This window comes from Syngnathus scovelli, chromosome 20 (genome assembly GCF_024217435.2).
Source record: "Syngnathus scovelli strain Florida chromosome 20, RoL_Ssco_1.2, whole genome shotgun sequence".
Classification (NCBI taxonomy): Eukaryota; Metazoa; Chordata; class Actinopteri; order Syngnathiformes; family Syngnathidae; genus Syngnathus; species Syngnathus scovelli.
This window is the reverse complement of record NC_090866.1, coordinates 7866568-7893565: the sequence shown is the minus strand read 5'-3', so window position 1 is coordinate 7893565 and position 26998 is coordinate 7866568. Positions and strand designations below refer to the sequence as shown.

The 26998-nt window shown below is 38.3% G+C and overlaps 1 protein-coding gene across 3 annotated transcripts in view; it reads right to left on the bottom strand.

Annotated features, from left to right (window-relative positions):
- Positions 1-3031: 3031 nt before the first annotated feature.
- The window catches only part of LOC125990242 (neurexin-3b), a 152917-nt gene continuing 128950 nt past the window's right edge, over positions 3032-26998 (bottom strand). For 2 of the 3 annotated variants that reach the window (XM_049757152.1, XM_049757153.2), the window contains 4 exons: positions 24968-25057; positions 23510-23820; positions 14976-15054; positions 3032-5399 (listed from right to left, as the gene is read on the bottom strand). In XM_049757152.1, coding sequence (XP_049613109.1) covers positions 4429-5399; positions 14976-15054; positions 23510-23820; positions 24968-25057 — 1451 coding nt within the window. In that variant the 3' untranslated portion in view covers positions 3032-4428. The remainder of the gene's footprint in view (positions 5400-14975; positions 15055-23509; positions 23821-24967; positions 25058-26998) is intronic. The other variant, XM_049757154.2, reaches the window with a different exon arrangement.

Here is a 26998-nt window from a genome sequence, read left to right as displayed (position 1 = left end):
GCTTAACTGAAAGTGAAAAGTGCCACACCCGCCCTCACCCCCACTTTCTGATTGGCTGGTTGATCTGTGATGTCACTCGGACACTCCATTAGGTACACCGCCATTTTCAAGTGTACATAATAACAGGCCAGTTCATTAGGGAAAAATCATGGCCAAAGCTTAGCTGAAAGTGAAAAGTGCCACACCCGCCCTCACCCCCACCTCCTGATTGGCTGGTTGGTCTGTGACGTCATACGGACACTCCATTAGGTACACCACCATTTTCAGGTGTACCTAATAACTTTATGCATTTTGTGTACGTGTCAAGAATGTGTATTTGACCACTTGCTCTTTATTTTGGGGGACACCAACACATATTACACAACGTAAAACACATAGATTTTTAGGTTTTCATGCCCAAAAAAAATAAAAACAAGGAATAAAACACCAGACAAGTTTTAACATAAATGTTTTATTAAAATAATAATAATAATGGTAAATTTCAAACCAGCAATCTAATGTGAAATTGCAGTAGATATATTGGATAGCAATATTTAGGCGTGTATATGCATACACGGTATTTAAAAATTACTGTAAGTGTTATAGAATAAAGATTACCCATAGAGAAGCATAACCTCCCCGCTGTTGCATAACGGCGCATCCTTTCATGCAATAAAGTTAGCCGTTAGCTAACGTGCATAAAAGAAGTGATGTTTCTGTGAGTGGTTCTTTCTTTCCTTGGCAAATGGTAGATCGACATTCTGGCTTACATAGTTCACGCCAGGAGGGAGACGTTCACTGGCTGATGCGTTGATGCACGGGAAGGAAGGCAGTTCAGCCATTGACTCGTTCAGGACTCGTTCCCTCACTGATCCGTTCTCGGGATGAACTGGAAATACAAATCACTCACTCACTGACTCGTTCACTCACAGATCCGTTCGGTTAGTAAACAGGAAATGCAATTCACGACTCGTTCGTGAACGGGAAGTGACGTCATTTTCTTCTTCGTTTTGTTTTACGGCGAGGTGGCACCAGCTTCAATGCCCATTACTGACACCGACCGGTTGAAGTCATATTCATTCACTCTCGTTCACTGAAAAGATTCGATCTTTTGAACGCATCGTTCAATCGCGGGCCAACACTAGTCATGATGACCTCTTGGCACTGTGAGTGGGAGCTTCATCAAACCTCTTTACGGCCCTCACACTGGGTTCGTATTGCACCACATGAGAGTATGACAACGAAGCTCCATAGCAACTAGACCGTTAAGAGTGAATGGACTGCGCAGTGTGGTTTAATGCCTTGCAAAGGGAATATTAGAAAGTCCCTGTTGAGCTGGCTGCACTTTGTGATTCTCCAGTGATCACTTCCAATTAGCCTATTATATAAATGGCAAACTGCAATATAAAAATAACGAGATCGCCAGACAGACACACAGACACACAATATATAGTACACACACACATACACACACGTGATGAGTGAGTGAGTGAGTGAGTGAGTGAGTGAGTGAGTGAGTGAGTGAGTGAGTGAGTGAGTGAGTGAGTGAGTGAGTGAGTGAGTGAGTGAGTGAGTGAGTGAGTGAGTGAGTGTCTGATCTTCTTTTAATATTAAAAAAAATCCTTACTATACATGGTCATTTTTTATTATTTAAAAAAAAGCCACACTGTACATGGTCATTTTTTATTATTAAAAAAAGCCTTATAAGTTTTTTTTTTTAAATAAAAAAGGCTTTAAAAATATATTTATGTTATAAGGTGGACTTGAGCAAATTATTTTTTTCATCATTAACTATTATACATACAAAAGAGAGATAGAACCTGATCTTTTTTTAATATTTAAAAAAAATATCCTTACTATACATGGTCATTTTTTATTATTAAAAAAAAGCCTCACTGTACATGGTCATTTTTTTATTATTAAAAAAAAAGCCTTATGATAGATGTTTTTTTTTTTTTTTTTTTTTATATAAAAAAGGCTTTAAACATATTTATGTTATAAGGTGGCCTTGATACCACAACAGGCTACTTACAATCCAAGTCAGGTATGTATACACCTAGACTACCAATGATTGGGCAAATTATTTTTTTCATCAGTAACTATTATACATACAAAAGAGATAGAACCTGATCTTTTTTTAATATTTAAAAAAAATCCTTACTATACATGGTCATTTTTTATTAAAAAAAAAAGCCTCACTGTACATGGGTCATTTTTTATTATTAAAAAAAAAGCCTCATGATAGATGTTTTTTTTTAATATAAAAAAGGCTTTAAAAATATATTTATGTTATAAGGTGGACTTGATACCACACAGGCTACTTACAATCCAAGTCAGGTATGTATACCCCTAGACTACCAATGATTGGACAAATGATTTTTTCATCAATAACTATTATACATACAAAATGCACTGAAGCTCATCATGGAATTTGGAAGTTCTCCTCACGCTTCACATTCACTCTAAATTTGAATGTAGTAAAGTTACTAAAAACTACTTGTACAATACATACTTTTTTTGGTAACAGTTTAAAGGTGTATCAAATGAATCCAAGTTTCCTTGCACTCCTTGTTGTCATGGCCTGGGGCAGGCTGAGTGAGTAATATGAACTCATAGCCACACAAATCCAACAATGAGCTTATTGCAGGTTAATGACATGAAATGGCATTTGGACAAAAAAATATGAACCATGTGAAAAGACAGCAGGCAAAGCAGGAGCTCATAAGATGTGCACACAAAAGGCCATCCCGGTTTGGACCCTCCAGTAAATGTTAGTAAATGTTGTCTCGCCCGGTCTCTTTTTCCTCTCTCTGCATGGATGAACAGTGTATACATTTACATAATCATCTATAGGTAAATGATACTACTCAGTTACACATTTCATTTATATGGAAATGCAAGTGCCGTTTGGTCTAAAAGGAATCCATTGAAGTGTTGGAAAGTGGTTGAGAAAATGTGTTTTGGTGAATAGTCGCTGGCGGAGACGCTATCTGCACACCTCCATCTCCCTACTCGAATGACACTATCACAGGCGCACACACAATTGAAAAAGTTTGGGAACAACATTTTTCTTTTTAATTTCAAGGTTCGGAGTCAGAGGAGCAGAAGACGAGTCAAGTACCAACACAAAAAACATCAGAGTGAAAGTTGACCGTTTTGAAAATAAACAAGAACTGATAAGTTTAGCGATAAGTAACGGAATGGTAACAAATCAAAAATAATAATAACATCGTAGAAACAATACATGAAATTAGGCTACAACAACAACAGAAGAAAATCAAATACAAAATGCTGAGCTGACAAAACGTTAGAAACCAAGGAAGAAATGAAACTGAAAGTTAAGGTGCTGGCAATTCTTCTCCAAACCCAAATAGAAGAAAATCATCATCGTCATCATCTCTATTTTATTCCTCTTTTCTGCATTTTTCAATTGATGCTAAAAAATAAATAAATCCATATATATCATGAAAATCATCAAAACAGTTATTAGTCCACGGAGTGACAGTTTCAGCACATTCAAAAATCCACTAAGAAAATCCAAGTGAGTTGTCTTATTTAATATTTGACCATAAAAAAAAAAAAAAAAAAAAAATCCTTGATCATTTTATCTCCAGGCAGTACTGGCAAAAGATCTTCACTCTTGCTACAGTTGTGAATTCAAACAAAACAAACGTAGAAAAACAAACAAAACAAAAAAAAAACAGAACATTAAATACACCAGCAAAGAACATCAGTAATAAAATATCAAATTTGCTTTTTGGACAAATTCATCAGCGATATACTTAACATAATTTCAGATAATGACTTCAGTATTTCAAAATATGAGGAAAAACATGAGATGGAGTGATGTATCACATCCTACTGGGTGGTCACAGTGTTTGTGTGCTGCCATCTTTCAACAACCAATGCTTACATTAATGAAGTTTTAAAAAATAAAAAAAAAAGACGTAAATTTTGCACTTCAACCACGTCCATGAAAGCTACGAATCCTCAAACTGCGTCTTTCCCGCAACCTTGAAATCCCGCCCCGACAACAAATGCCAGCACCAATCACGTACACCTCACATGCAAGCTCCCAATGGCCCAAATGACAGTGATTGTATTTTACAAGGTTACAACAGACAAGGTCGGGGGTCATTAGTACTCCGATGGATCAAACGCACGCACGTAAACCTCCGATTTTTTTCGGGGTCCTGTGGATTTCCACGCTTCCGATAGTCTCTGGAACTCCATTAAAAGATCCACGTGGAGTCCCAGTTAAAATGTGCATCTCCAGAACTCTTACGCTTGTAAGTGTGCTTTCTCATGTCAAGTCTTATTTGTTGCTTTTCTTGCCGAAATGTTCCAGCGACTCGGAAAGAGTTCCAAAGAGATCACAGTTGCCAATATGGTACTGTCAAAATGTTTCTATATTTGTTTCTAACAGTTTGTTGGGAAATGACTTGGATTTTATACATAATATTCCTTGTCCTTGTCTTTGGGTCTCTTGTTGGCGGTGCTGCTTTTGGCGCCGCCGCTAGGCGCTTTATCTTTCACCACGGCGCCGTTGGTTTGCGCCGAGTTGCTGATGTAGTTGCGCGTCTCGTCCACCTGGTAGGACCCCTCGTCCCTGTTTCTGTACTTGTACATGGCGTAGAGGAGGATGAGGATGCAGAGGGCGGCAGCTGAGACAATGCCCACCACCATGCCCGTGGTGCTACTGGATTCCCGTATGACCTCCGAGGCCCCAGGCGGGACTCGCCGCACCACGCCGGGCACTGTGGGTAAGGCGGCGGGCACTGTGCGCAGCATGGGCGAGGTGATGTAAGGACCCCGCGGCTTGGTGCCGTCCGAATCCAAAGATGTGGGGAGGGGCAGCAGGACTATGTCCGGCTGCGGGGGTTTGACCTCGCGGTTGTTCATTTTCCCAGCGGGCAGCTTGGGAAGTATGGCCGAGGGGGCCGCCGCAGCTGGCGTGCCCCGGGGGTTGGGTAGAGGCAAGGTGGGTGTAGTCCTACCTGCCTCAGAGGCTTTGCTAGGCCTCAAGTCCTTGGCCTCCCACTTGGGTGCGAGGGCTTTGTAGCCGCCTTCATAGGTTGATGTGGTCAAGAGCTTATCTGTTACCAGGGAGAAGGTGTTGTCAAAATCTTCATCGTCAGTCGGGGGCAGGCTAGAGTCGAAAGCTTCGCCAGAGCCAAACCCCGAAATCACCATGCCATCATCATCATCATCATCACCAACATCATCACAATCATCGCCGCCTCGGTCCGACAAGCAAGGTACCCCCGCCTCGGTGGCCATGGCCAAGGATTCTTTGGTGGTCTCGATAATGGTGAGGAGGGGGTGGAGGGTTGGGGGAAGGGAGATGAAAGAAGAACGGGTGGATACAGAAGGGATGTCTATGGGATCCTCCATTAAAATGGGGATGACTAGCTCCCCTCCTGGAAAGTGACAGAGAGAAAGAGACACACGTCAGGTGGCAGAAAGATTTCCCCCGTACCAAAGAAGCAACAAAAAACAGATGACCAGAGAACGCAAAATGCAAAGCTCAACATAGGAAACAAAATGATACCCAAAAATGAACATTAAGAAACTGAAAAGACAGTAGCAGTGCAAACAGAAAAAAAAGTTAGAACCAAACAAGGAGCAGCCATTAGTAAAGGTATGAGTTGCATCAAAAGGCTCGAAGGGATGCATAAGGGTGAGCCACAGCAAACTGACTCCATAACATCTGGAAGGATCCTCACAACTGGACTTTAGATTTCCTCACTTTCCACTCACTTGTCAATCATTAAAAGAAACATGCACATAGAAACAAACAATGTAGCCTAGTTCTTTTATTAGTACTAAATTAATAGATTTTCTTTTGGTATTCTTTGAAAAGAGCCTGAGCTCAATTTTGCTGACCAAAACAGCAGCACATAACTAGGAACATAAAAAGTCTCATGGATGATGAAGCCTTGACGCCTAGTTCTTTTATTAGTACAAGATTTTTTTATATTTATTTAAAAGAGCGGAATATCTGAGCTCAATTTTGCTAACCAAAACAGCAGCACATAACCAGGAACATAAAAAGTCTCATGGATGATGAAGCCTTGACGCCTAGTTCTTTTATTAGTACAAGATTTTATTGTATTTATTTAAAAGAGCGGAATGTCTAAGCTCAATTTTGCTAACCAAAACAGCAGCACATAACCAGGAACACAAACCAGGATGCCGAAGCCTTGACGTCTATATGTGTCAATGGCAGTGAATGAGTTAAATGCTCACCGTGCCCCAGAGGCCACTATATTGTACAATTCCCTTTTTCTACTTTCTTTCAGATTTTTTTTGACACGTGAGAAGTCGTAGGCCCATCACACCGTCATTCTTTATTACTCTCTCTTTCCATTGCTAGTTCCTACAATTATGTTTCCAATAAATTGACAAGTGAGAAAATTGGCACAGGTTCCCTTGACCCAAAAAAACATCTAAAGTGTCATAAAAATCTTTCTGAAGGATGAATATCTACTTGTAGTAAGTTCCTTAAGAGGCTTGGTTCATTTCCTCAAATCTAAATCTTAATCATTGCGCAAACTTGCTTCCATACAAAAGTCAAAATAGTCAAAAAAAATTTACGTGTGTAATCCACTAATCCAAGCCTATTAAAAAGAAATTAGTTTATGCTGAACAGGCAACTTTTTCCCTCGTGAATATTAATAGGCTCCCCTATTTGCCCTGACCTCTCTTGCCTTTTGACCTTTTTACCACAATGGCACAAAGTCATACGGCATTTCAGTGACATCTGAATGTTTTCTTATTGTCACTCTGACGTCCCAAATTCGGAAGAACATATCTTCACACATGTTGGAATAGCATGTAAAAATCTTATTTAAATATTTCCACAGTTGGTAATAATTTCACACTGGATTTAAATATGACTATTTTCATTATTTCCAAGGATGACGACTATTTTCCACGGCAGAACGAAATATTCCCCGATGTAACCCGATTGTTTAGTTCTAAAACATTCAGATGTGCATTGAAGCTACTCATCCTCTTGCCAAAGTGGCTTGTTTGTACATTGCAAAGGCTCACAAACAGGGCACTAGAAAAAAAAATGCAAACCTTATGAAACAGCAACATGGGAGGGAAAATAAAAGAGAATGCAACAGAAATGATGGAAAGAACCAAAACCAAATAAAAGAATGAAAGCATTGCAAAAAAAAAAAAAAGTTCCTGTTAGAGCAAACATTGTTGAAACATTCACAAAGTAAAGCCACAGATAGAGCTATTCAGAAAGGGATCAGTAATAATTAAAGAAAAACAAAATCAGCTCGGAAAGAGAGAAACGACAAAAAAAATAAAAAATCATAGAAGCCTACAAAAGACAGTTTTGAAAGGAAGAAAAGCATACCATCGGTTTTTGTCAACTTACATCAACAAATTGCCCGCATGATTTTGGCAGGAAGAAAAAAAAAAAGTTTACAAAAGAAAGTTGGGTAAGAATGCCTTTGGACAAGTTATATGTAGATTACACTTTTGGATTATTTTGTATATATAGATTTTTTTTTTTTTTTTTAAACAGGATGGTACAGGGAGGCAACAACACATACACATCCACACATCATGACATGAAAAATAATTGTCACCATTCTCTTCAGGGTATATTTATATACACAGAAATATTTTTATATATATTTTTAAGTATAAAAAAAAAAATCTAGAATTTTTTTAGTTAATTTTATACAGCCTCACTGGATGCCTTTTTTTTCATTATCCTTACTACCTTGTTCATTGGCTATGAACAAAATGACGGCTGTATATATCTTAGAATGTCTACGTTAAAGGATATGGGAGTGGGGGTGTGTGTGACGGAGGGGGGGTCGGATCTATGAACATACTAGGAAGGAAATGATATAGATGGGGGTGAACGTGTACATCAGTTGCCATGTCCATGTAAAGGCGGCACGAAGCGGTCGGGCGGCATTAGAGCTTTTGGCTGTAAGGAAGGGAGGGGGTGGGGATATACAAACAATGAGCATATAGTACATGCCCATCTACAAAAGAGAACAGCACTCTCAACACTGACAGTTTTACAAACCCTAAGCTGCAACTTCTTTGCCATGCACCAAAGCCACCAAGTCATTACATTCCAATTCCAATCTCAGATAGGCATCAAGTGACAAGAAAAAATAGTAGATCAGCATTTAAACACTTTGCACAGATAGTGGCTAGAACTTTAGAGGTGCTTTTTTATTTTTTATTTTTTTTTTCTCTGCGCGTCCATTTCCAATTTTTTTTTTTTTTTTTCAAAATTCAAACTCTTTTTAGTGCGGATTCACAGAGAAAAAAAAAAGGGAAGCTTCAAGTCTAATTGAGAAAACAATCATAAGAAACATTGTCAGTAGTCATTCTTAGCAAATTATTAGAGATTTCAAATCTTGACATTTATAGAAAGAAACAAAGGTGCACATATATGCTTGGGAACATATATGTGTCCAAAGGACAAAATAAATAAAAATAAATAAGGAAGAAAGAAAGGCATTAATTTTGTCACACTATACCAAAGATGAACAACCAGAAAGCACACACTGAGGAAGACAATAAGAAAGAGGGACATTTTAAAGGTAAAGTGTCACCACCTTCCTTTAACTAATAATAAACATTATTATTAGTGAAATACATTTTTTTTGTTAGTATTTTAAACACAGGACAGGGCGTGCAATCTGGATGTACGTCAGAAAGGAGAGGAACATTTTTCCATATGTTTGGTTCAAATTGCACTATTAAGACGTTGGGTTAATGCATGCTTAAGTAAGTTGCATTTAGGGAGAGTAAGAGAACAGAATACCACTACAACAAGCTGGAGTTATGTTAAGGGTAGAGGCTTGACGGAAAAGGGGGTGGGGGGGTGCCTGTCACCAAGGGCTGCAGGATGTTTTCTCAGGCAAAGGAAGCATTGGTAAGCAATTCAACGAGGGATAAAGGAGCACCACATGTTAGTTTGTCCTATAACCCAGCAAAAGGGTCAAAGTAGTCTAATTAGTCATTCATGAGCAACCAACAGCCTTCGTCTGACAGATAAAAAGTTGAGGTCATGGGTTCCACAAGAGATCAAATGGAGAGTTTAGGATTTTTAATGAGGTGTGGCTACTAATACTTTCATTCAAGTATTTTTTTTTCTAGGCAAGACTGTCTAGGAGGTTTTAAAAATGTCATGCAAATGTATAGCAGCTAATTTTAGTTATTCTGTGAATTAAAGTAGAGAAAATACAACTTCACTAACAACTGTCATTTCCAATTGATAAACTTTTAGCATTTTTTAGCATACCGTATTTTCCGCACTATAAGGCGCACCTAAAAACTTCCAATTTTCTCAAAAGCCGACAGTGCGCCTTATAATCAGGTGCGCCTTATATATGGACCAATATTGAGCCACTACAGCAGGTGTGTCCAAAGTCCAGCCCGCGGGCCAAATATCTTATATATGGACAAAGTTTTAAAATGGGCCATTCATTGAAGGTGCGCCTTATAATCCGGTGCGCCTTAGTATATATGGACAACATTTTAAAATGGGCCATTCATTGAAGGTGCGCCTTATAATCCAGTGCGCCTTATAGTGCGGAAAATACGGTAGTTCTCGCTGCATAATATTCAGATAGCATTGTGATGTATGCCAATCACCCACATGACCACCTTGTCATATTTGAGCCTTAGCTCTGGATGCTCCGCTTTGCTAAATCAAATATTTTTCTTGCTCGTCTCCCTCTCAAGAAATATGTTTGCAGTGCACAAGCAGCCAAAGTGACTCTGTTCAAGGTAAAATTGATCTCGCTCTGCTCTTGTTTACTTGGCAGAGTTCGCACTCTGTTGTTTGCTTTGTTTTTTTATCCACAAAGCATTTGCTAGAGAGAAACCTGCTGCAGTCAAAAAAGGGGCTTCAAATAGAGGTTGAGGACCTTGATGTTCTGGTAAACATTTTAATCCTAGCTAAGCACTTGCACAAGCATTTTGCATCTTCTCAGTAAACACGGAGCTTTGGCTTTGCTTGCCTACCCAAATTTTGTTTGTGTTCCACGCTTGTCCAGATGGACGCGATTGGACGGATGAAAGCTCAGCCTCGACGAAAATATTCTAAGTCTCCGTTTCACTCGACACACAGCTGCTTCTCTTTTTTTTAAAGATAGACACGTCGGGGGATACAATCTCAGCACTGCCGCCTTTTATCGGTAAAAAAAGAATAATCTTTAAGAGTAGCAGAACTGATCATTTTCTCGAGTGAGAGTATTTCACCGACTGGTTGTTAGAGGCATTTTATCATCGCCCTTGAGAGGGAAAAAAAAAAAATCTCTCGTATATTACACCTACAGGCTTCCGAAGCAATATTAAGTAAATAAGTCTACAATCTTGATAGGCTGACAGCCTCAGCAGTTTAAAGGTCGCAGATGCAGAAATGTGTTGAATGGCACTTCTCTTCACTTTCCCATTTACCGTGTCTATCCTGCATTTGCTGAACTCTCCAAATGGAGATGAATCCTGACCGCGAGTAAGGGATTTAACCACGTGGGCAACACCATGAAAGCTGAAAGCTGGAGCGCCAGCACTAACCAAGTCAATGTGATTTCAACCCTGAAAATTGTGAGTCAGTAATTTGAGGACTTGAGGACTTGCATTGTGCTCAGAGACCTGCTGAAGCACTTTTATTCACCTCCCACATGTAACAGGCTGATTAGCAGATGGCCATGAAAGGAGGGGCTGAATATTATATCGATGCCTTCATATCACCTTGAAAAAGTAACAGGACTGCTGACGATTAGTTGATATTTTGACACGACATTGAAAAAGTTCAGGCCTATTTTTATTAATACATGGTGCATCTGAGATTTTATCACCTCAGTTTTTCCACATTGATTTTATCCAAAGACTGGTCATTGTGTGTGTGTGTGTGTGTGTGTGTACATATAAATGTACATATACACACATACTACAGATCAATTAAATCAAGGACCAGCAGATTCGCCAACAGCTTTTACCCATGTTACTTTTACATGTCTACATTTTAACAAAAATATGGGTGTGTGTCACTTGTATGTTCTTTTGTGTGTTTTTTAGTTTGTTAAGACTTTTAGCTTGTATTTTTTTTATTTTAGCAGATGCACTGATCGGTCGGCGCTTTTAAATTTTGTTGTACATGTTGTATTCTATTCTATTCTATTCTATTCTATTCTATTCTATTCTATTCTATTCTATAGCTGCAACACAATTAAAACAATTAAATTGAGTGTCCAGTGTCATTTTCACGGTTGTTTTAGGTCACTACTTGTAATGCAAGTGGGCACGAATCTCCTTGTTTGCTCTCTTGTGGAACCCACATGGGATAAAAAAGGGTTGAACATTTTTTTCTTTTTTTAATACATAGAGAGGACAGACAACAGAACCATAAGACACACACACACACACACACACAGCAGACAGGACTGAGAGACATCACAACAAGTTCAAGCATAAACGCAAGACATCTCAAAGGGAGGAGCAGGCCTGCCGCTGTGTTCCCACATTCTGCACAAGCCTGCTTGGTGAGGAGGTTAGCAGACAGAGAAGTAGCAGAATGGAGGCCAATCATATACATGCAGAAGCTGGGCCATGTCGAGAGGAGGAGGAGGAGGGGGGTGGGGGTTATTTGTTAGTTTTTGGAGCTGCACTACAGTCCAATACAGGGTACATGCCACAAATGCCTTCTACTTGGAGCAACAGATAGAATAGAAAAACAGATATACTTTGTTGCAATAAAAGTCTTTTTATGCCATCTGCATTCAAACAGTATATGCAGAGAGGCGGGACAAGAAGATGGGTGAGTGTGGATGGAGGTGGCAGGGGAGTCATTCTTTCACACACACGCACAACTTTCTTCAGACAGAATGGGGTCGCCTGCATGAGGCAAAACAAAAACATGATGGCAATAAAAGATTTTGTTGCCTTTCATTTCCCTAAGTTGTTTCGACAATGAGGGGATATGTTTGTTTCGAAGCCATATGGCACAAAATAATAAATCAACACAAACTTGATGAGGAGGAGAACTTTGAATTTTTCCAACCACCAAAATTTCATGCGGCACAAGATGAGGCAAAAACGGGAGGAGCGGCGGCTCTATCCTTGCTTGGAGGATGTGACGACGGATGATGAGAAAGACACCCCAAAAAAAAAAAAAAAAAACCTGCCCCGGTCGCGTCCCATACTACTTCAACCATCCCCACCAAAACAAAAACGATGAAACAAACAAAAATCAAAAGCTGAACCATAATCAACACAAAAAAAAGTGCATCACAGAAAACCAAAGCAAAATTAAAACAGAATGTAAATCCAACACCAGGTCATGCAACTGCATACGGCTGAAAGTGGGTCAAGAAATGAAGAAATGAATTTCTGCGTCAACATGGTGAAATGTACGATCCGGGTACATAAAAGTGTGTACTTGTATGTGAGCCACCAATGTATTTGAGGGAAGGCTATTGTGTTTAATTCACACTGCAACCCTCCATATTTGACAAAACTTGGGTTTGAGTATTATTATTCCACCTCAATATTCTCTTAATGTCATGACAGTTTTTTGTTAGGACTGATTGTGTTAGCAATAGTCACGATAATATATTGACAAAAAAGCAATAGCATCACTACAATTATATAATTAACCAATAAGGGTTTAACGTCTCGTCTCATGTGACTTATTGCGCAATAAAGTATTATATTAAAATTATAATAAATTATTTTTATATTGTTAATATATGAACATACACATACTATACACTCAAGTATGTTACTGGTAGGTCACATTATCTGTGTAACTAAAAAGGGAAAATAATTGACTGTATTCTCTAACTTTATTATAAGCAGGGGCGGAGCTATGAGGTGGCCATCTCGATCATTGCCTCCCCCCTCAGACTACTCACACATCTATGAGAAATTAGCATTTTTTTTCTGTTAGTGGATGGCATGCTTACATCACCACCTCTCACTAAAGTGTTTCGTCAACTTGGCCACCCCGCTGAAAAAAATTTCCACTTACAACCATGATTATAAGTCAATTCAAAAAATTACGATCCAAGCTCAACATTAAGCAGTGTTGTGACTTGAGCAGTCAAACCCAAGCTTCCTCAAAAATACTCCTTTCCAATTAGCATAATCTTTTTCGGATCCCATTTAAAGTGTGTGTGTTGCATAAATGTGTTTTCGTGTTGTGTACAGGGAAGAGACAATGCGCACAGAAATTCGAGGATATCTGTTCTCTATTAGAATGTTTCAGGTAAGGCAGACCTCCAACAAAAGGAAACAGAGGTACAAACAAGAGAGAAGGAAGAGGAGGAGGAGGAGGTAAGGGAGGAAGAGGCTCTGTTGCAGTTAGTCTGCTACATACCACGGTGTCTATGCTGAAAGCATCTTTGTTCTCCAAACAAACTCAAAATGTATCCTCAGTCAAAGGAGACACACCCACAGCAAGAGGAACTCAGGAAAAGGACGGATACATTTTGTAGCATCAGTGCGGGTGGCATGGGGACTGGATGCTAATTTTGCACTTTAGCAAGTAAAGCTGCCTCTCCACTCAATGCTGAGAGACCAAAATTAGTATCAGCATGCCATCATGTCAGTAACCAGTGTGACCCCCGCAGCTAAGTGTAACTTGGATGTTGGAATCGTTCGAATTTCAAGGGCCTGATTTACTCAAGGTTTGGAAGTAGGTGAAAATATTACGCAGGATGTTCGGAATGAGTTAAATCAAACAAAATCTGGCTTTTATTTTGTAGTAATTATTTTTGCGATTGATTTCTGTCATCCACTAACACTTCAAAACTTATTTTGCACTCCCAAATTTTCCGCACAGCTTTCGTAATCGAACTCAAAATTAACGCCCACTATTTGAAATCTGAGTAAAAAAATTGCAATGTTAGTAAATGTTAAGGACTAAACCGATTAGACGACGAGTTGACTTGATTATTCCACGTCAAAATTTAAAGGTAACGTTATAGTGAGTTGTATTTTGATTTTATTCTTCACAGTTCTTCATGCGGAATTGACTTCAATTATAGTTTTATCAAATTACAGTCAACTGCAAAAAGTCGCTATTTTGGATCTTAGTAAATCAGGCCCTTATATAAGTATTTATTAACAAATAAGTGTAACTTTTACTTTACTGTCAATGTGCATATAAACTAAATTTACCTACATAAAGTTCCGAAAATTGATACTTAAAACCACACACAAGAATTTAGTAGGAAGTTATATAAAAAAGTTCCCTGAATATTTTAAACCTAAATATTGGGTAGGATTCGGAAAACATATAAAAAAAAAAAAAAATACTGTACACATATTCTAGTACAGTACAAAGACACACAACAGAAAATTAATTCACTAATTTATTCTGTAAATAAATGCAGTGCAGTTTAGCCTCTGGCTAACGAACATCCTTTGGCGATATATAGTAGCATATTGATTTTAAACAGATTTTGAAAATATAATATATTATACACATTATCAGAGGCTAATTTTTAAAAAACTAAAAGTGGACCAGAAATGGCAAAGACCCATTTTTTTTTTTTTTTTGTATTAGCCTATTCGGGATTTTTATATTTTTACACTTATAGGATATGAATATCACGTTTCGGTACAGTTTTTTTTTTTTTTTTTACCATTATTTCCGAGGAGAAAAATCACAGTACAAACGCATTGGGAGTGAATCACGAAACAGATGTCTTAGTTCCACTGTTGTGTACCATTAAATTTGAACCAACTACATATTTACACTTTTTCAAATTTATTTTATATTATATTTTATGACAAAATCCTACTAAATTTGTGTGTGACAATGTTTTAGAAGCTCGCTATTTTTCAACACTGTCTTTTTAAGTTACACTTGAAGCTCTAATGGGACATGATGCTAAGAGGAAAGGCTCCTCAGAAGCAGAAAAATAAAAACTCAAAAACAATTGGGGGGGAATCTGACTCGGGTTCCGAGCAAGCACAATTTGACACACTCATCCCACCTGTGTGTCCGGAATCGCACTCTTCCAGATCCTCGTCATCACTAGAGCATTCGGCTGATGAAACTATGTCATCTGTTGTCTATGGAAACACAAATGCAAACAAACACACACACGTATATATAAACACAAAGTAAGTTTTAAACAGGAATATTTAGGATACAGTCAATTTAGTGGAGATACCGAGCTAGCTGTAAAATAAGCTGTGAGATGATGGATGGATGGATGGATGGATGGATGGATGGATGGATGGATGGATGGATGGATGGATGGATGGATGGATGGATGGATGGATGGATGGATGGATGGATGGATGGATGGATGCATGATGGAAGGAAGGAAGGAAGGAAGGAAAGAAGGATGAATGGGTGGATGGATGATGGAAGGAAGGAGGATGGACGGATGGATGGATGGATGGATGGATGGATGGATGGATGGATGGAAGGAAGGAAGGAAGGAAGGAAGGAAGGAAGGAAGGAAGGAAGGAAGGAAGGATGGATGGATGATGGAAGGAAGGAAGGAAGGAAAGAAGGATGAATGGATGGATGGATGATGGAAGGAAGGAAAGGAGGATGGACGGATGGATGGATGGATGGATGGATGGAAGGAAGGAAGGAAGGAAGGAAGGAAGGAAGGAAGGAAGGAAGGAAGGAAGGATGGATGGATGGATGGATGGATGGATGGATGGATGGATGGATGGATGGATGGATGGATGGATGGATGGAAGGAAGGAAAGAAGGACGGATGGATGGATACAAAGATAGATCACCAACAAAAACAAAGCACAGCATTTAGGATGGAATTAAATACCATTCACAATCAAATTTAAACATGAAAAATACAGTATACAATAAATACACAATAGGTATAGTGACAGAGAGAAGAAAGAATTGTTAATTTATTAGATGTGGCATTGGTACGAGTGCATAATTAACCCATGCATCCTTTTTTTGGTGAGCCTTTTATGGGAAGGGGCTTGAAAATCTTTTGTTGACTAAAGATTTGTCCACCTGTCTTGACTTTGACATTCAACTTTTTTTTTTATTCCCCACTTCTAACACACACCTTGCCTACCTACACTTAATGGCCTTCTCCTTCTCCCTGCAACAGTCCTCTTTCTTTTCATCTTTTGGAGGGGAAAACCAAGAAGGACAAGATTGGAGGATGTAGGTTGTATTTCAAACTGTGCCGAGCAGTCGCTGTTTATTAGAATGAATCAGCGGGGTAATAAAGCAGGTGCTGTCACCGAGCAGGGTTATGAAATCAGAACACTGATTGAGTTTTGCAGTGGTGCTGCGTGCATGGGGCTCTAAATATCATTGGCTTTGACAGAATAATGAAAGGCGCACCCCCCCTGCTCAGAATGCTGCTTTGAAAAGGTCCGCCTGCAGAGCATACTTGAAATGTGGATAACACATATTCCAAATATTTTATATTCCTAACATGTAGTAACAACGTGTTTGTGTACACTTTGCACCTAATTAAGTGCACAGGCATTAGGAGGCTGGAAAATGGTGCGTTTAAGCAAAATTGATGTAAATTACAGACCTCTGGTAAATGTAACATTATTTATTGAAGCCGCATTATGGCTTGGTTATTGCTTGTTATGATGATGATGATGATGATGATGATGATGACAACAGATGTGGGCGGCGAGGACACAAAGACATGAAATGGACACTTCAGAGCAACTTCCGGCAATTTCCACCTGATTGCTTAAATTCTTACACAACACAGATTGTAAAGATTAAAAATCAAATGGGAGGAGATTAATTTGACTTAATTCCTGTTTTGGCAATTATTTCCAGTGCATGATCTTTTCTTTGCAACTGTTTCAGTTGGAGTGACAAAATAAATTGTAAAGATCTACAACCTGAATATTTTGATTGTTAGATTGATGACTAACTATACAGATTAAGAATTAAATGTTTTTTACCGCAGGTATTGTTAAAGTTAAGGTATTTTTTTGTGTTTTACAACCTTTAATTCAAAATATCTCTGTAATCCAAATCTATTCTCCTTCCATGTAAGTGATGGAGGAAATAAACATAAATGCTACCTCATTTGATTGCTGCATCAATTACACAAAATTACTTAGTTGTGGTAAAAAAAATATATGAATGATTTTTAAAATGTCATCCTCCTTTGCATTAATCATCACCCAATAGGTAGCTTACAGTTTCAAACCGGTCAGTGACCCCTTAAACGCCACGTCATCTAAGTGGCTGATTGCGTTTCTGAGAAAATAGCTTTCAAGTGACATGTTTGACATTTGCAAGCCGGCGAGATGTAAGTCCATTCATCTTTATGAAACGCATGATGCATCTATGCCTCAGGGGTTGTGATTGAAGCACTTCTCATGAAGGCCTGAAGGTGCGTTTGCCTAATACAGAGTTAAGGAAGTGACACGCAAAAAAAAAAAAAAAATTTTTCCTTCGTGTGGTAACAACATAGGGCTGCCAGCAAAAAGGAAATGGGGTGTTGTTGGGGTGCAAAAAAGCCATAGACTGATGTGTGTGTGCGTGTGTGTGTGTGTATGTGTGTGAGCCTACAGTAGCAGAGCCGAATGATGTGGTTGGCTAACAGGACTACAAAAACTGATTTCACAGCTGGGGAAATCCAATTCTCTAAATCTCCATAGCGTAAAGTGGAATATACTCTAGTAGCAAAAAAAAATAAAAAAATGTTTTGTGTAATTATTCCAGGTAGCGGCATTTACACAAATATTTTCCTGCAAGCTCTTTTTCTGGTCCAGCATGAGTGCGCACAAAGGATGTTCCATAAAGTCATGCTTGGATGAGTTGAATGCGGGTCAACTTGACCCCAACCCCATAAAAAACAGATAAAAAACATTTCCTAGTTTGTTTATACGGAAAAATGGCAGATATTTGAGGTGAGGCATTTATTTAAGTGAACAACAAAATTCATATTAACAAATTTAGACATAAAATATATTCTACAACATATGCTATCTACTGTGACAGAAAGCAGGACGCAGTTGAAACATCACGCCTGATTAATCTCGATGACATCGTTCGAGTCGAACACCACAAACAACACAACAGCAAAATCAATAAATAACCAACCCTCATTAAAACAGCTTTTACTTCTGACTGCTTCTGCACATCAACCAGGAGGATTCCTCATGGGATCAATACAGACAAGCAGACAGACATCCTTCTGGAACATCAGTCACAACTCAAAGATCTAATGTTCACAGCTGAAAGAACTAGATCCGCCACCACAACAGCAATCACACGGAAGATGGATCAAGGCAAAAATAGCAAATAGTTAACATGCCCAGTTAAAGTTCTGTCCAATTAATCAACAAATTAAACATGCATTTAATAAAGTCACATATCTTTACTTTAAAAAAGTAAATTAGCTGCATGCTAACAAACAATGCAAACTGTCATAGACAGCCTAACCATTTGCATCAGTGCTACGTTGTAACCCTTTCAGGTACTTGAGCACAAATGGTGGTGCAGCACATGTAGACAGAAAACAATCCGATGTATTTATCCTTTGCAATAAATGACTTAGTGAGTTTATTTGGGTTAGTTGTGAAACCCTAAAACTCATGTGACCATATTACCATAATTGAAAATTAAGCTATTTCAAGCAGCATGTTTTTACAAACTAGAACCACGTGAAATAGGAAGCAACTCGTCTTCGCTTGGGATTAAGTACTGTATTTTCCGGACTATAAGGCGCACCTAAAAACCTAAAATGTTCTCAAAAGCCTTACATATGGACCAAGGTCCTAAATTTAAGCTGGGCCGAAGCATTGTGTCATGAAATCAATCATAAGTGTCCTGCTGAAGACTATGAATCATGAATCAAAAAGACTATGGATCATTATTTTGTGACTATAATGTAATTTGTTGCATCCGAAGTTGAAATAAAAAAGATAAAATGGAGAATGATTTGATTTAGATTAAAAATCTGACATGATGCATTAATGGTGCGCCTTATAGTCCAGTGCGCCTTATATAAGGACAAAGTTTTAAAATGGGCCATTCATTGAAGATAGTCCGGTGCGCCTTATAGTCCAGAAAATAGTAGTAATAGAAGTAGTGGTCATATCACAAAAAAAATATATTTTTGATTTCCGAGAACCCTTCGACAGCTTCTGATGCCTCAACAGTCTATCATTTTCTCCCTTGGGGTCAATAAAAGCAATGTAGAGGCTAAAACGCTCCAGGCTTGCAAACATGACATGAAGTATGAGAATGATAGCGCTGTCTGGGGAGGCGAATAGGAAGAACACAAGCACAGACTATATTCCACTGAGTCATATCATCATGGAAGTTGCTCTTGAACACACCACAGTCATAATGAATGACCTTCAAATGCTTTTCTGCCCTAAAGGGTGAAGGAAACAGAGAAACAAAAGCCTTTTGAGATACAACACATTATAGAAGCCCATTACTTCTTCCATCATACCCAATTTGGTTTATTTACAATGGCAGAATGCCTGATGGCTAAAACTGTTGTGTGTGTGTTTTACTTGAGCAGATGAGAGGAAAAAAAACGAAGAACCAAGACAAATCAATTTTCCTCAAGCGCTTCATCCCAGCAGACAGTTGCCATGGATATGCAATATGGTTACACGTTGCGAGATCAAAGTGACGACGGAAAAGCAAGGGCAAATCACAGACATGGTTCAAAGCAACTTCTTAATATTCCCTGTGGTGCCGCTTCGTCACCTTGAACTTTTATATAACTTCATACACACATGGCTAAAATCATTCTATTAAAGGACTAAAATAACAAAACTGACTAGATCTATTTATGCCCATGTGCGTTTATAGATAGAAATATTCAAGGCTACCGTATTTTCCGCACTATAAGGCGCACCTAAAAACCTCAAATTTTCTCAAAAGCCGACAGTGCGCCTTATAATCCAGTGCGCCTTATGTATGGACCAAAATTGAGCCACTACAGCAGGCGTGTCCAAATATATGGACTTATATATGGACAACGTTTTAAAATGGGCCATTCATTGAAGGTGCGCCTTATAGTGCGGAAAATACGGTACTTTCTAACTATCTCACTTCTTCCTGTCCCTCTAGTATCTATTAGAGGTTTATGGACAGTGTGTTGTACTTGTTATCATGTTCAATCTCAGCTTTGGCAGTCTGACAAGGCACACGCTTGTATTACACGGAAACTCAATGGCACTGTGCCCTATTCTTTATCTGTCACACTGCCTGTCCATGTTCTTCACTCGGTGCCAGATAAGAAAAAGTTCTAAGACTGATGGAAATGGCATCACAAATTGCGAGATGGAAAAAACTATATATATTTAAATGAACAATTTCAAAAATAATAAAAACCTTGCTCCTCTGCCAAGCTACTTATACCCTGCAGATTATAAAACTGTATTTAACATTTAATATTTATTTTCATTTATTTCATCTTGTAGAGCCAAATCCTCAAGTGTCATGATCTCCTAAACCGATTTTTTTATAGAGAATATACAAATCGGGCGGTTCAATGCGACGAACAAACTGGAAAAGACAAATAAAGCTAACAAAAGATTGCTCAACCCCGCAGTGTCGGTTTCAGCAAAATTGGTTATATGGCGATTATTTCTCTTTTTCTCAAGGCCAGACCAGGCAGCACAGCAAGGGCTGCTGGCACACAGAAAACTCTAATTGCCCCGAGGCCAAAGGCAGCCACTTTCAAACAGGGTCGTTCATCTTCTCCTGGAAAAGGAAATGGTCTTCGGCCCTGATCTTTAATCACCCCCCTGCCGCAGTGTACAAGGTCATCAGGGAAGCCTTGCGACAAACAGACTTACTCACAAACTCAGCGTGCCTATGCCAAAAACAGACAAGACTTCTGTTGAGTTCTACATTTAATCAAACGTAAGACCTTACTGTTATTAAATATATAAACCACTGTAAAATGATGGCAGAATATAAACTTTGACTTGAGTGCATCTCACAATATGATTTTCTATTTTATGAAGCTGCATTGCTGAATGTGAAATTCGTTTTGCAGTTATGGATGTAAAGTAATTTGTGGCACAACTTGAATTATACTTGTTGGTTTTCTGCCACTGCCAAAGAATATATGATAAATGGTAATAGTATTCAAAGAGAATTTATCATTACAGTTTGTAAAAAAAATAAGTTGCTTGTCACAATGTGTGAAATGCGAAACCAATAGTGCAGTTTCAATCTTGCACTTTCTTCTTGTGGGATCCGCTTGGAGCTTCCTTTTCAATCCTTTTCACAATTTCTCACGGTGAACGGTTATTATGACTTCAAGGGTTCGATATAAAATCAATGTAGGCGTTTTGTAACGGCTGATGCTGGCAGCTTCACATCTTCCGCATGGGTCCCGTTTGGGTTCAACTTAATGAGTGGAAATCAAATTAATGATTTCATATCCTGTCTTTTTAGCAGATGAAAATTGAAATGGAGCCTACAGTTAAATTATTGTAAAAAACTTTATATAATAATTTACTAAAATGTCGGGGAATAGTAAAATTTATAAGCGAATGCAATAAGCACACTTACTTAGGTGCTGCTGTTGGCCACAGCTCACACCAAGTAACTCACAAGCAGTGGCACCAGGTGTTCTCTCTATTTTTGGATTTGAATCTATTCTGGGTAGGTTCGGAATTTATCCATCATGAAAAGAAAAAATAAGAACTGCACCCTACCTATCAGCTTTATATAACCATTGAGATTAACATGTAACCTTAATGGATTAGTCGGAAACGCTTTATGATGTTGAAAATAGGATTAAAAACATCGCAAAACCATAGAGAACCATATAATAGCGTTAACAAGCCACATATACACCATCTGGTATTATTTAAATATATACAGAATAGCAATAAAATAACAAGAAAATTAAAAAAATAGCTGCTTCAGCCAAGCACACAACATAGTGCAAATTAAAAGTCAAGAATACTCGAGTTAAAATAAAAAGATGGTTATCATCCCACTTTCCTATCACTGATAAGCTTTTGTGTTAGAATTACCAAAAGCATGTCAAATTTTGTATTCCACTTTGGTGGTATTTAATTAAATCACTACTAGCCAAAGGAATGTAATGTTTACATAGTTAGAATTGCAATGAGGGAAAAAAAAAAAGTTCAATTGAAGACCAAAGAGAAAATAGGCTCTCATTGCAAATTCCTAACTTGTGTGAAAAAGCTTAGCATAGGATTTAATAAATGAGTGTTGCACTTGTATAATCCATGTAAGTGTGCTGGCACCTACTGTGGGTTAAAATGTCATCTGTTCTTAAAGAAGAACCTGAGTTTTAAATGGTAAATCCCCCAAATAACATGCAGGGGGGTTACATAATCCACAATTATTCCAAATGATATGTCGTATAATGACCGGAACAATCTCAGCCGCTGAAGTGAGATTCAGCTTAGCTGCTTTTATCCATTTGTATCATGGCAAGTCAACACTGTCGATTTATTCAAGCTTATCTTAATTGGACATAAGTATAAAATTTCGCACTAGCCGGAAACATGCTGCTTACGTCTATATATGATTGCTTGCCGCTCGTTGGGCCAGCGACCTGTTGCGCGAGTTTCAGTTGACAAGACAGCAGGGTTACATGCCACAAATGACGCGGAAAAAAACATTTCCTTTGGCTCGATACAAGCTGGGAAAGATGTCGGGGACATCCATAACAAAAGCCCCTGCGGTTTAATCACCCTGCAGTGAGCTGCTGGTGCTCTAACACAAAGCGAGAAACTATCACGATCACATGAGAAGATCAAATGAGTGGAATTTAAATTATTCGTCCTATGAACGAATGGAAAGGTATTAACAGCCACTATTTAATTTCCTAATATGATGTCGAATGAGTCATTTGTTTTTTTCTCTTCGAGGACCAAGTGAACACGCCTGACCCTCAGCTAAGCCATAGAGAGCAACAGGAAGAAAATTAAATGTTGTGTCTATGTCCCCTTGGAGCGATTGTTAATTAAGCGTGGGATTGGCTCCTGCCACCCGACGCTCATTGGGGCAATCCAAAAAGGAGTTGAGGGATTGGCTAAATCTCACCTGAGAGACAGAAGTCAAGTGGACTGAAAATAGATTTGCAAGCAGAGACCAAAATGTATTTCGGTCGACTAAACACACATACCGTATTTTCCGCACTATAAGGCGCACCGGATTATAAGGCGCACCTTCAATGAATGTATATATAATATATAAGATATTTACATTTGACCCAGGGGCCGGACTTTGGACACACCTGCTGTAGTGGCTCAATATCTGTCCATATATAAGGCGCACCTGATTATAAGGCGCACTGTCGGCTTTTGAGAAAATTGGAGGTTTTTAGGTGCGCCTTATAGTGCGGAAAATACGGTACACAAATATCAGTGATGGTGCATCTTGGTTATTGACCATAAAAATTGTGCTAGGAGGATTCTTTAAGGTTGGATTTAAACAACATGGTTCAAAACTCATACTACATTTTTTTTTCCTGCTTTGCATCATTGGTCAGGTACATCATGACACAATAACTGGACAAATGGAAAGTTGACTTCTTACCTGAATAGTGGGTGGTGAGCGTTGTTTGCGAGTGGTAGTCGTGGACAGGGTGGTGGTGGTCTCGATAAAGGTCGTGGACATCTCAGGTGGCACTGAGGTGGTCGTGCGTGCCCCGCCCCTACTGACTGGGACATCTCCAACCAGGCGAACGCTGCCGTTCACCTTGATATTGACGTGGCCTTCGGCGGCCATGTTGAGAACCTTCAGGCCATTGTAATAGAGGCCTGAAAGCTGACCCTGGTAGGGTCGCTTGCGATCGTTTCCACCAATGGAAATAGTTGCTTGGGTGTTGAAGATAGTGAGTTGACGCCCTAGGACAGGAGGAGGTTATATAGATAAAGGTTATATAGATCAAGTCAAAAAATAATTATCATAACTAGGTGGTCACTGAATGAATGTAGAATGTTCAAATGGCGTGAGATGATGAATCTGCTTTTGTTTTTAAAAATAGCTAAACTACTCAATAGTTAACTACTCCTACTATTATTTTGAAAATCCACTCACTGGACACTTCATTAAGTATAATTGCACAATTGTATAAAATTTTTGTCAACCTTATTTACTTTAAAAATCATATAAGGGCTAATGTGATTTTATTTTAATATAAAAATAAATCTGCAAATGATATTTTGTTAGCTTCTTGAGGTATACCTAGTGAACGTCCAGTGAGTATACCAGCCTTAATGCTATTCAAAACAAATTTGCATGAACTCTCTAACTTTGTCACTTTGACAAATAACTGTCAGGTGTCAAGCTAAAAAATTAGCAAAACACATTCAAAACGTGTTGAATGAAAAATGCATTAAATACTGTGGAAATTTACACCATGCATTCATTATGAGATGAAAATACACTGACTTATCCAAGATATACGTAGGTTGGCAATTAGAAAGCTCATTGGTATTATACAAGCTTGTTATGGACATGCCATAATACATTGGGAACACTGAATGAGGGGGGGGGGGGGGGGTCACAAAAATGAAATAGCACATGTGCAATCATGCAGGCAGTAGCGCTTAATGGTATTTTTTTTTAGACATGTTTTAGCACTTGTTAAAGGGACTTTATAATCAAGTTATATCGGTTTTGTGCAATTATCTTTATATGTTGTTTATAATGTTGTTATGGTGAGTCATGAACATTATTCAGCTAAAAGAAGTGTTGAGGGAGTGAGGTTTTTTTCGAAGTCGTGATTCTTAGGATTTTTTTTTTCCCCCATTCGTAGCCCAGTCCCTTTAACTGGTTCCAAGGATACAAGCAAAGTTTTAAATGATGACAATGACAATGAGAGCTAGCTCAAAAGTGGAGGAAATGTAAAAAAAAAATCAAATTAAATATTTTACATGTTTTTAAAGGGTTTAAGGGATGGTTTTCCATTCTCTGGAGTCGTACGGGAACAAGCTGATGGAATGGGAGCAAATCAAAAATGTGCACTGGAGAAGTTGGGTAGAGGGTTACCTTTCTCCTGAAGCCAATCTTCTACTGGCCGGGTATATTTGAATGGGATTTTCTTATTTGCCATTTGAATGCGCTCAATGTCGCTGTTGCCTTAAAGTTTAACAAACAGTTTGAAAGAGTTGGCAAAACACAAAACACATTTATACAGTGGTTTAGAAGAATTTTATCTTTGTTTATTATTATTATTTATTTTTTTTATAAAATATTTATGCTGTTTTAACCAGGTATCTTTTGATTGTTATTATTTTTTAATTTACGTTAAAAAATTCCACATCAGATAAAAATACATTCACAGAGATTGATTAACCTGCAAGAATAAAGTATGGATTAGAAAATCACAAAATACATCTGCAAAATAAGACAAACAGCAGTTAAATAGGTTGACATCCATAAAAAATCTTCTGAAGCTAATTGGAGGTAATCGTGCGCTAACTCCCACTGGACACCACCTGCTTTTAAATCTCTCTGGCCACACATTAATCATCATCATCATCAGAAAACAAAAAAAATACCATATTACCAAATGAACATGTTTTGGAAAAACAGTTTTCAAACAGGTGTAGACATTTTGTTATTAAATTGCAAACTATTCTGTCAACTCCAAGAAATGACAGCTATGCCGCTAGCTTGGTCTGTCACCCGACAGAAGCATTTTTGGAAGCTAGCAGAAACACGAATGGATCTGTGTTGTCAATCAGAGAGTAACCAGGCGGGAAGGTGTTCCAAGGAACATGATTGGAATCAGAAAGACAGTTTCTGCTTTGGTCATATCATAGATCCTCCAAAAATAAGTTCCCAGTTAATAGTCTTTTGAGCTACCGTATTTTCTCACTATAAGGCACACCTAAAAACCTCAAGTTTTCTCAAAAGTGCGCCTTAAATATGGACCAATATGGATTCGTGGATGAGGACTAACTTATTAAAGGAAGGTCTACATGTTTATTTTGTGTGTTGTGTGATATTAACGTTTGAGCAACGTTGAGTTATTGATATATTGTTATTGTTTTCACTATTTCGAGTGTTACTATATTGTGAGTAGAAGTTTTAAAATGGGCCATTCATTGAAGGTGTGCCTTATAACCCGGTGCGCCTTATAGTGCGGAAAATACGGTACTTGGAATTTGGTCATCCTCGAACTGTGTCAGTGCCTTTTCTGAAGATCAGTGACCAGGAATAAAAAGGTGTACAAATTAAGTCAAACGGGTGATAATCTAAAGCTAAATTACTTCTTAAAAGAGGCCAGGTTGCTCTTCACACTACTAGAACAAATCAGTGAAGGTTTGCCACACATTGCTAATGTTTCAATATAGTTATAACGCCCTTCCAATATTGTTCTGGTAGATTAATGAAGCGATAGTTCCACTTGGATTGAATATGGCAAACGATAATTGTCCTGCTAATGAGGATAATTTTTGTACTTTGCCTGTTTGATATTCAATTTGGTCATTTGAGAATTGGACAAACCTTGCTAATAAAAATGGGCCTTTGTTACAGAGTGGCTAAGAATGAGTCCTGTGAATAGATTGTGAATGGGGAGGCTAATTGCATAAGTGGTAACTATTAAAACATTCAAGGTTAATTAAAATTATGGATGTTTCACCTTGATTTAAAAAATGTTTGTTGTTGTTTTCTTTTAAATCAAAATATTTCAGCAAATATAGATGTTTGAAAAGTCCCATGTTTAGGTTTGGTTCCTAGCTTGCTCCATAATTTCAGAGGTTCCATCAAAATGGTGAAAAATGGCCTCTGTGACAGGCTTTAGGCATTCTGTCCATTTGGGGAAGATGAGCACATATGATGAACTGTGCTCCTGTCTAAAGCTGGATATTTGCCACCCTCGGTTATATAAACACATCGTAACGCCCAACCATACCTTATTTTAACGATACTTTCACTTTCTCTTTTTTTTTTCTTTTTGGAACTCTCCAGTCAATCATCCATTCTGCTTTCACTTTCTACTTTGAGTGCAATTAGCCACCCTTGCATATCTCAGCTAAATATTTTTCTTTGGTTGGATGATTTCTCTATTGC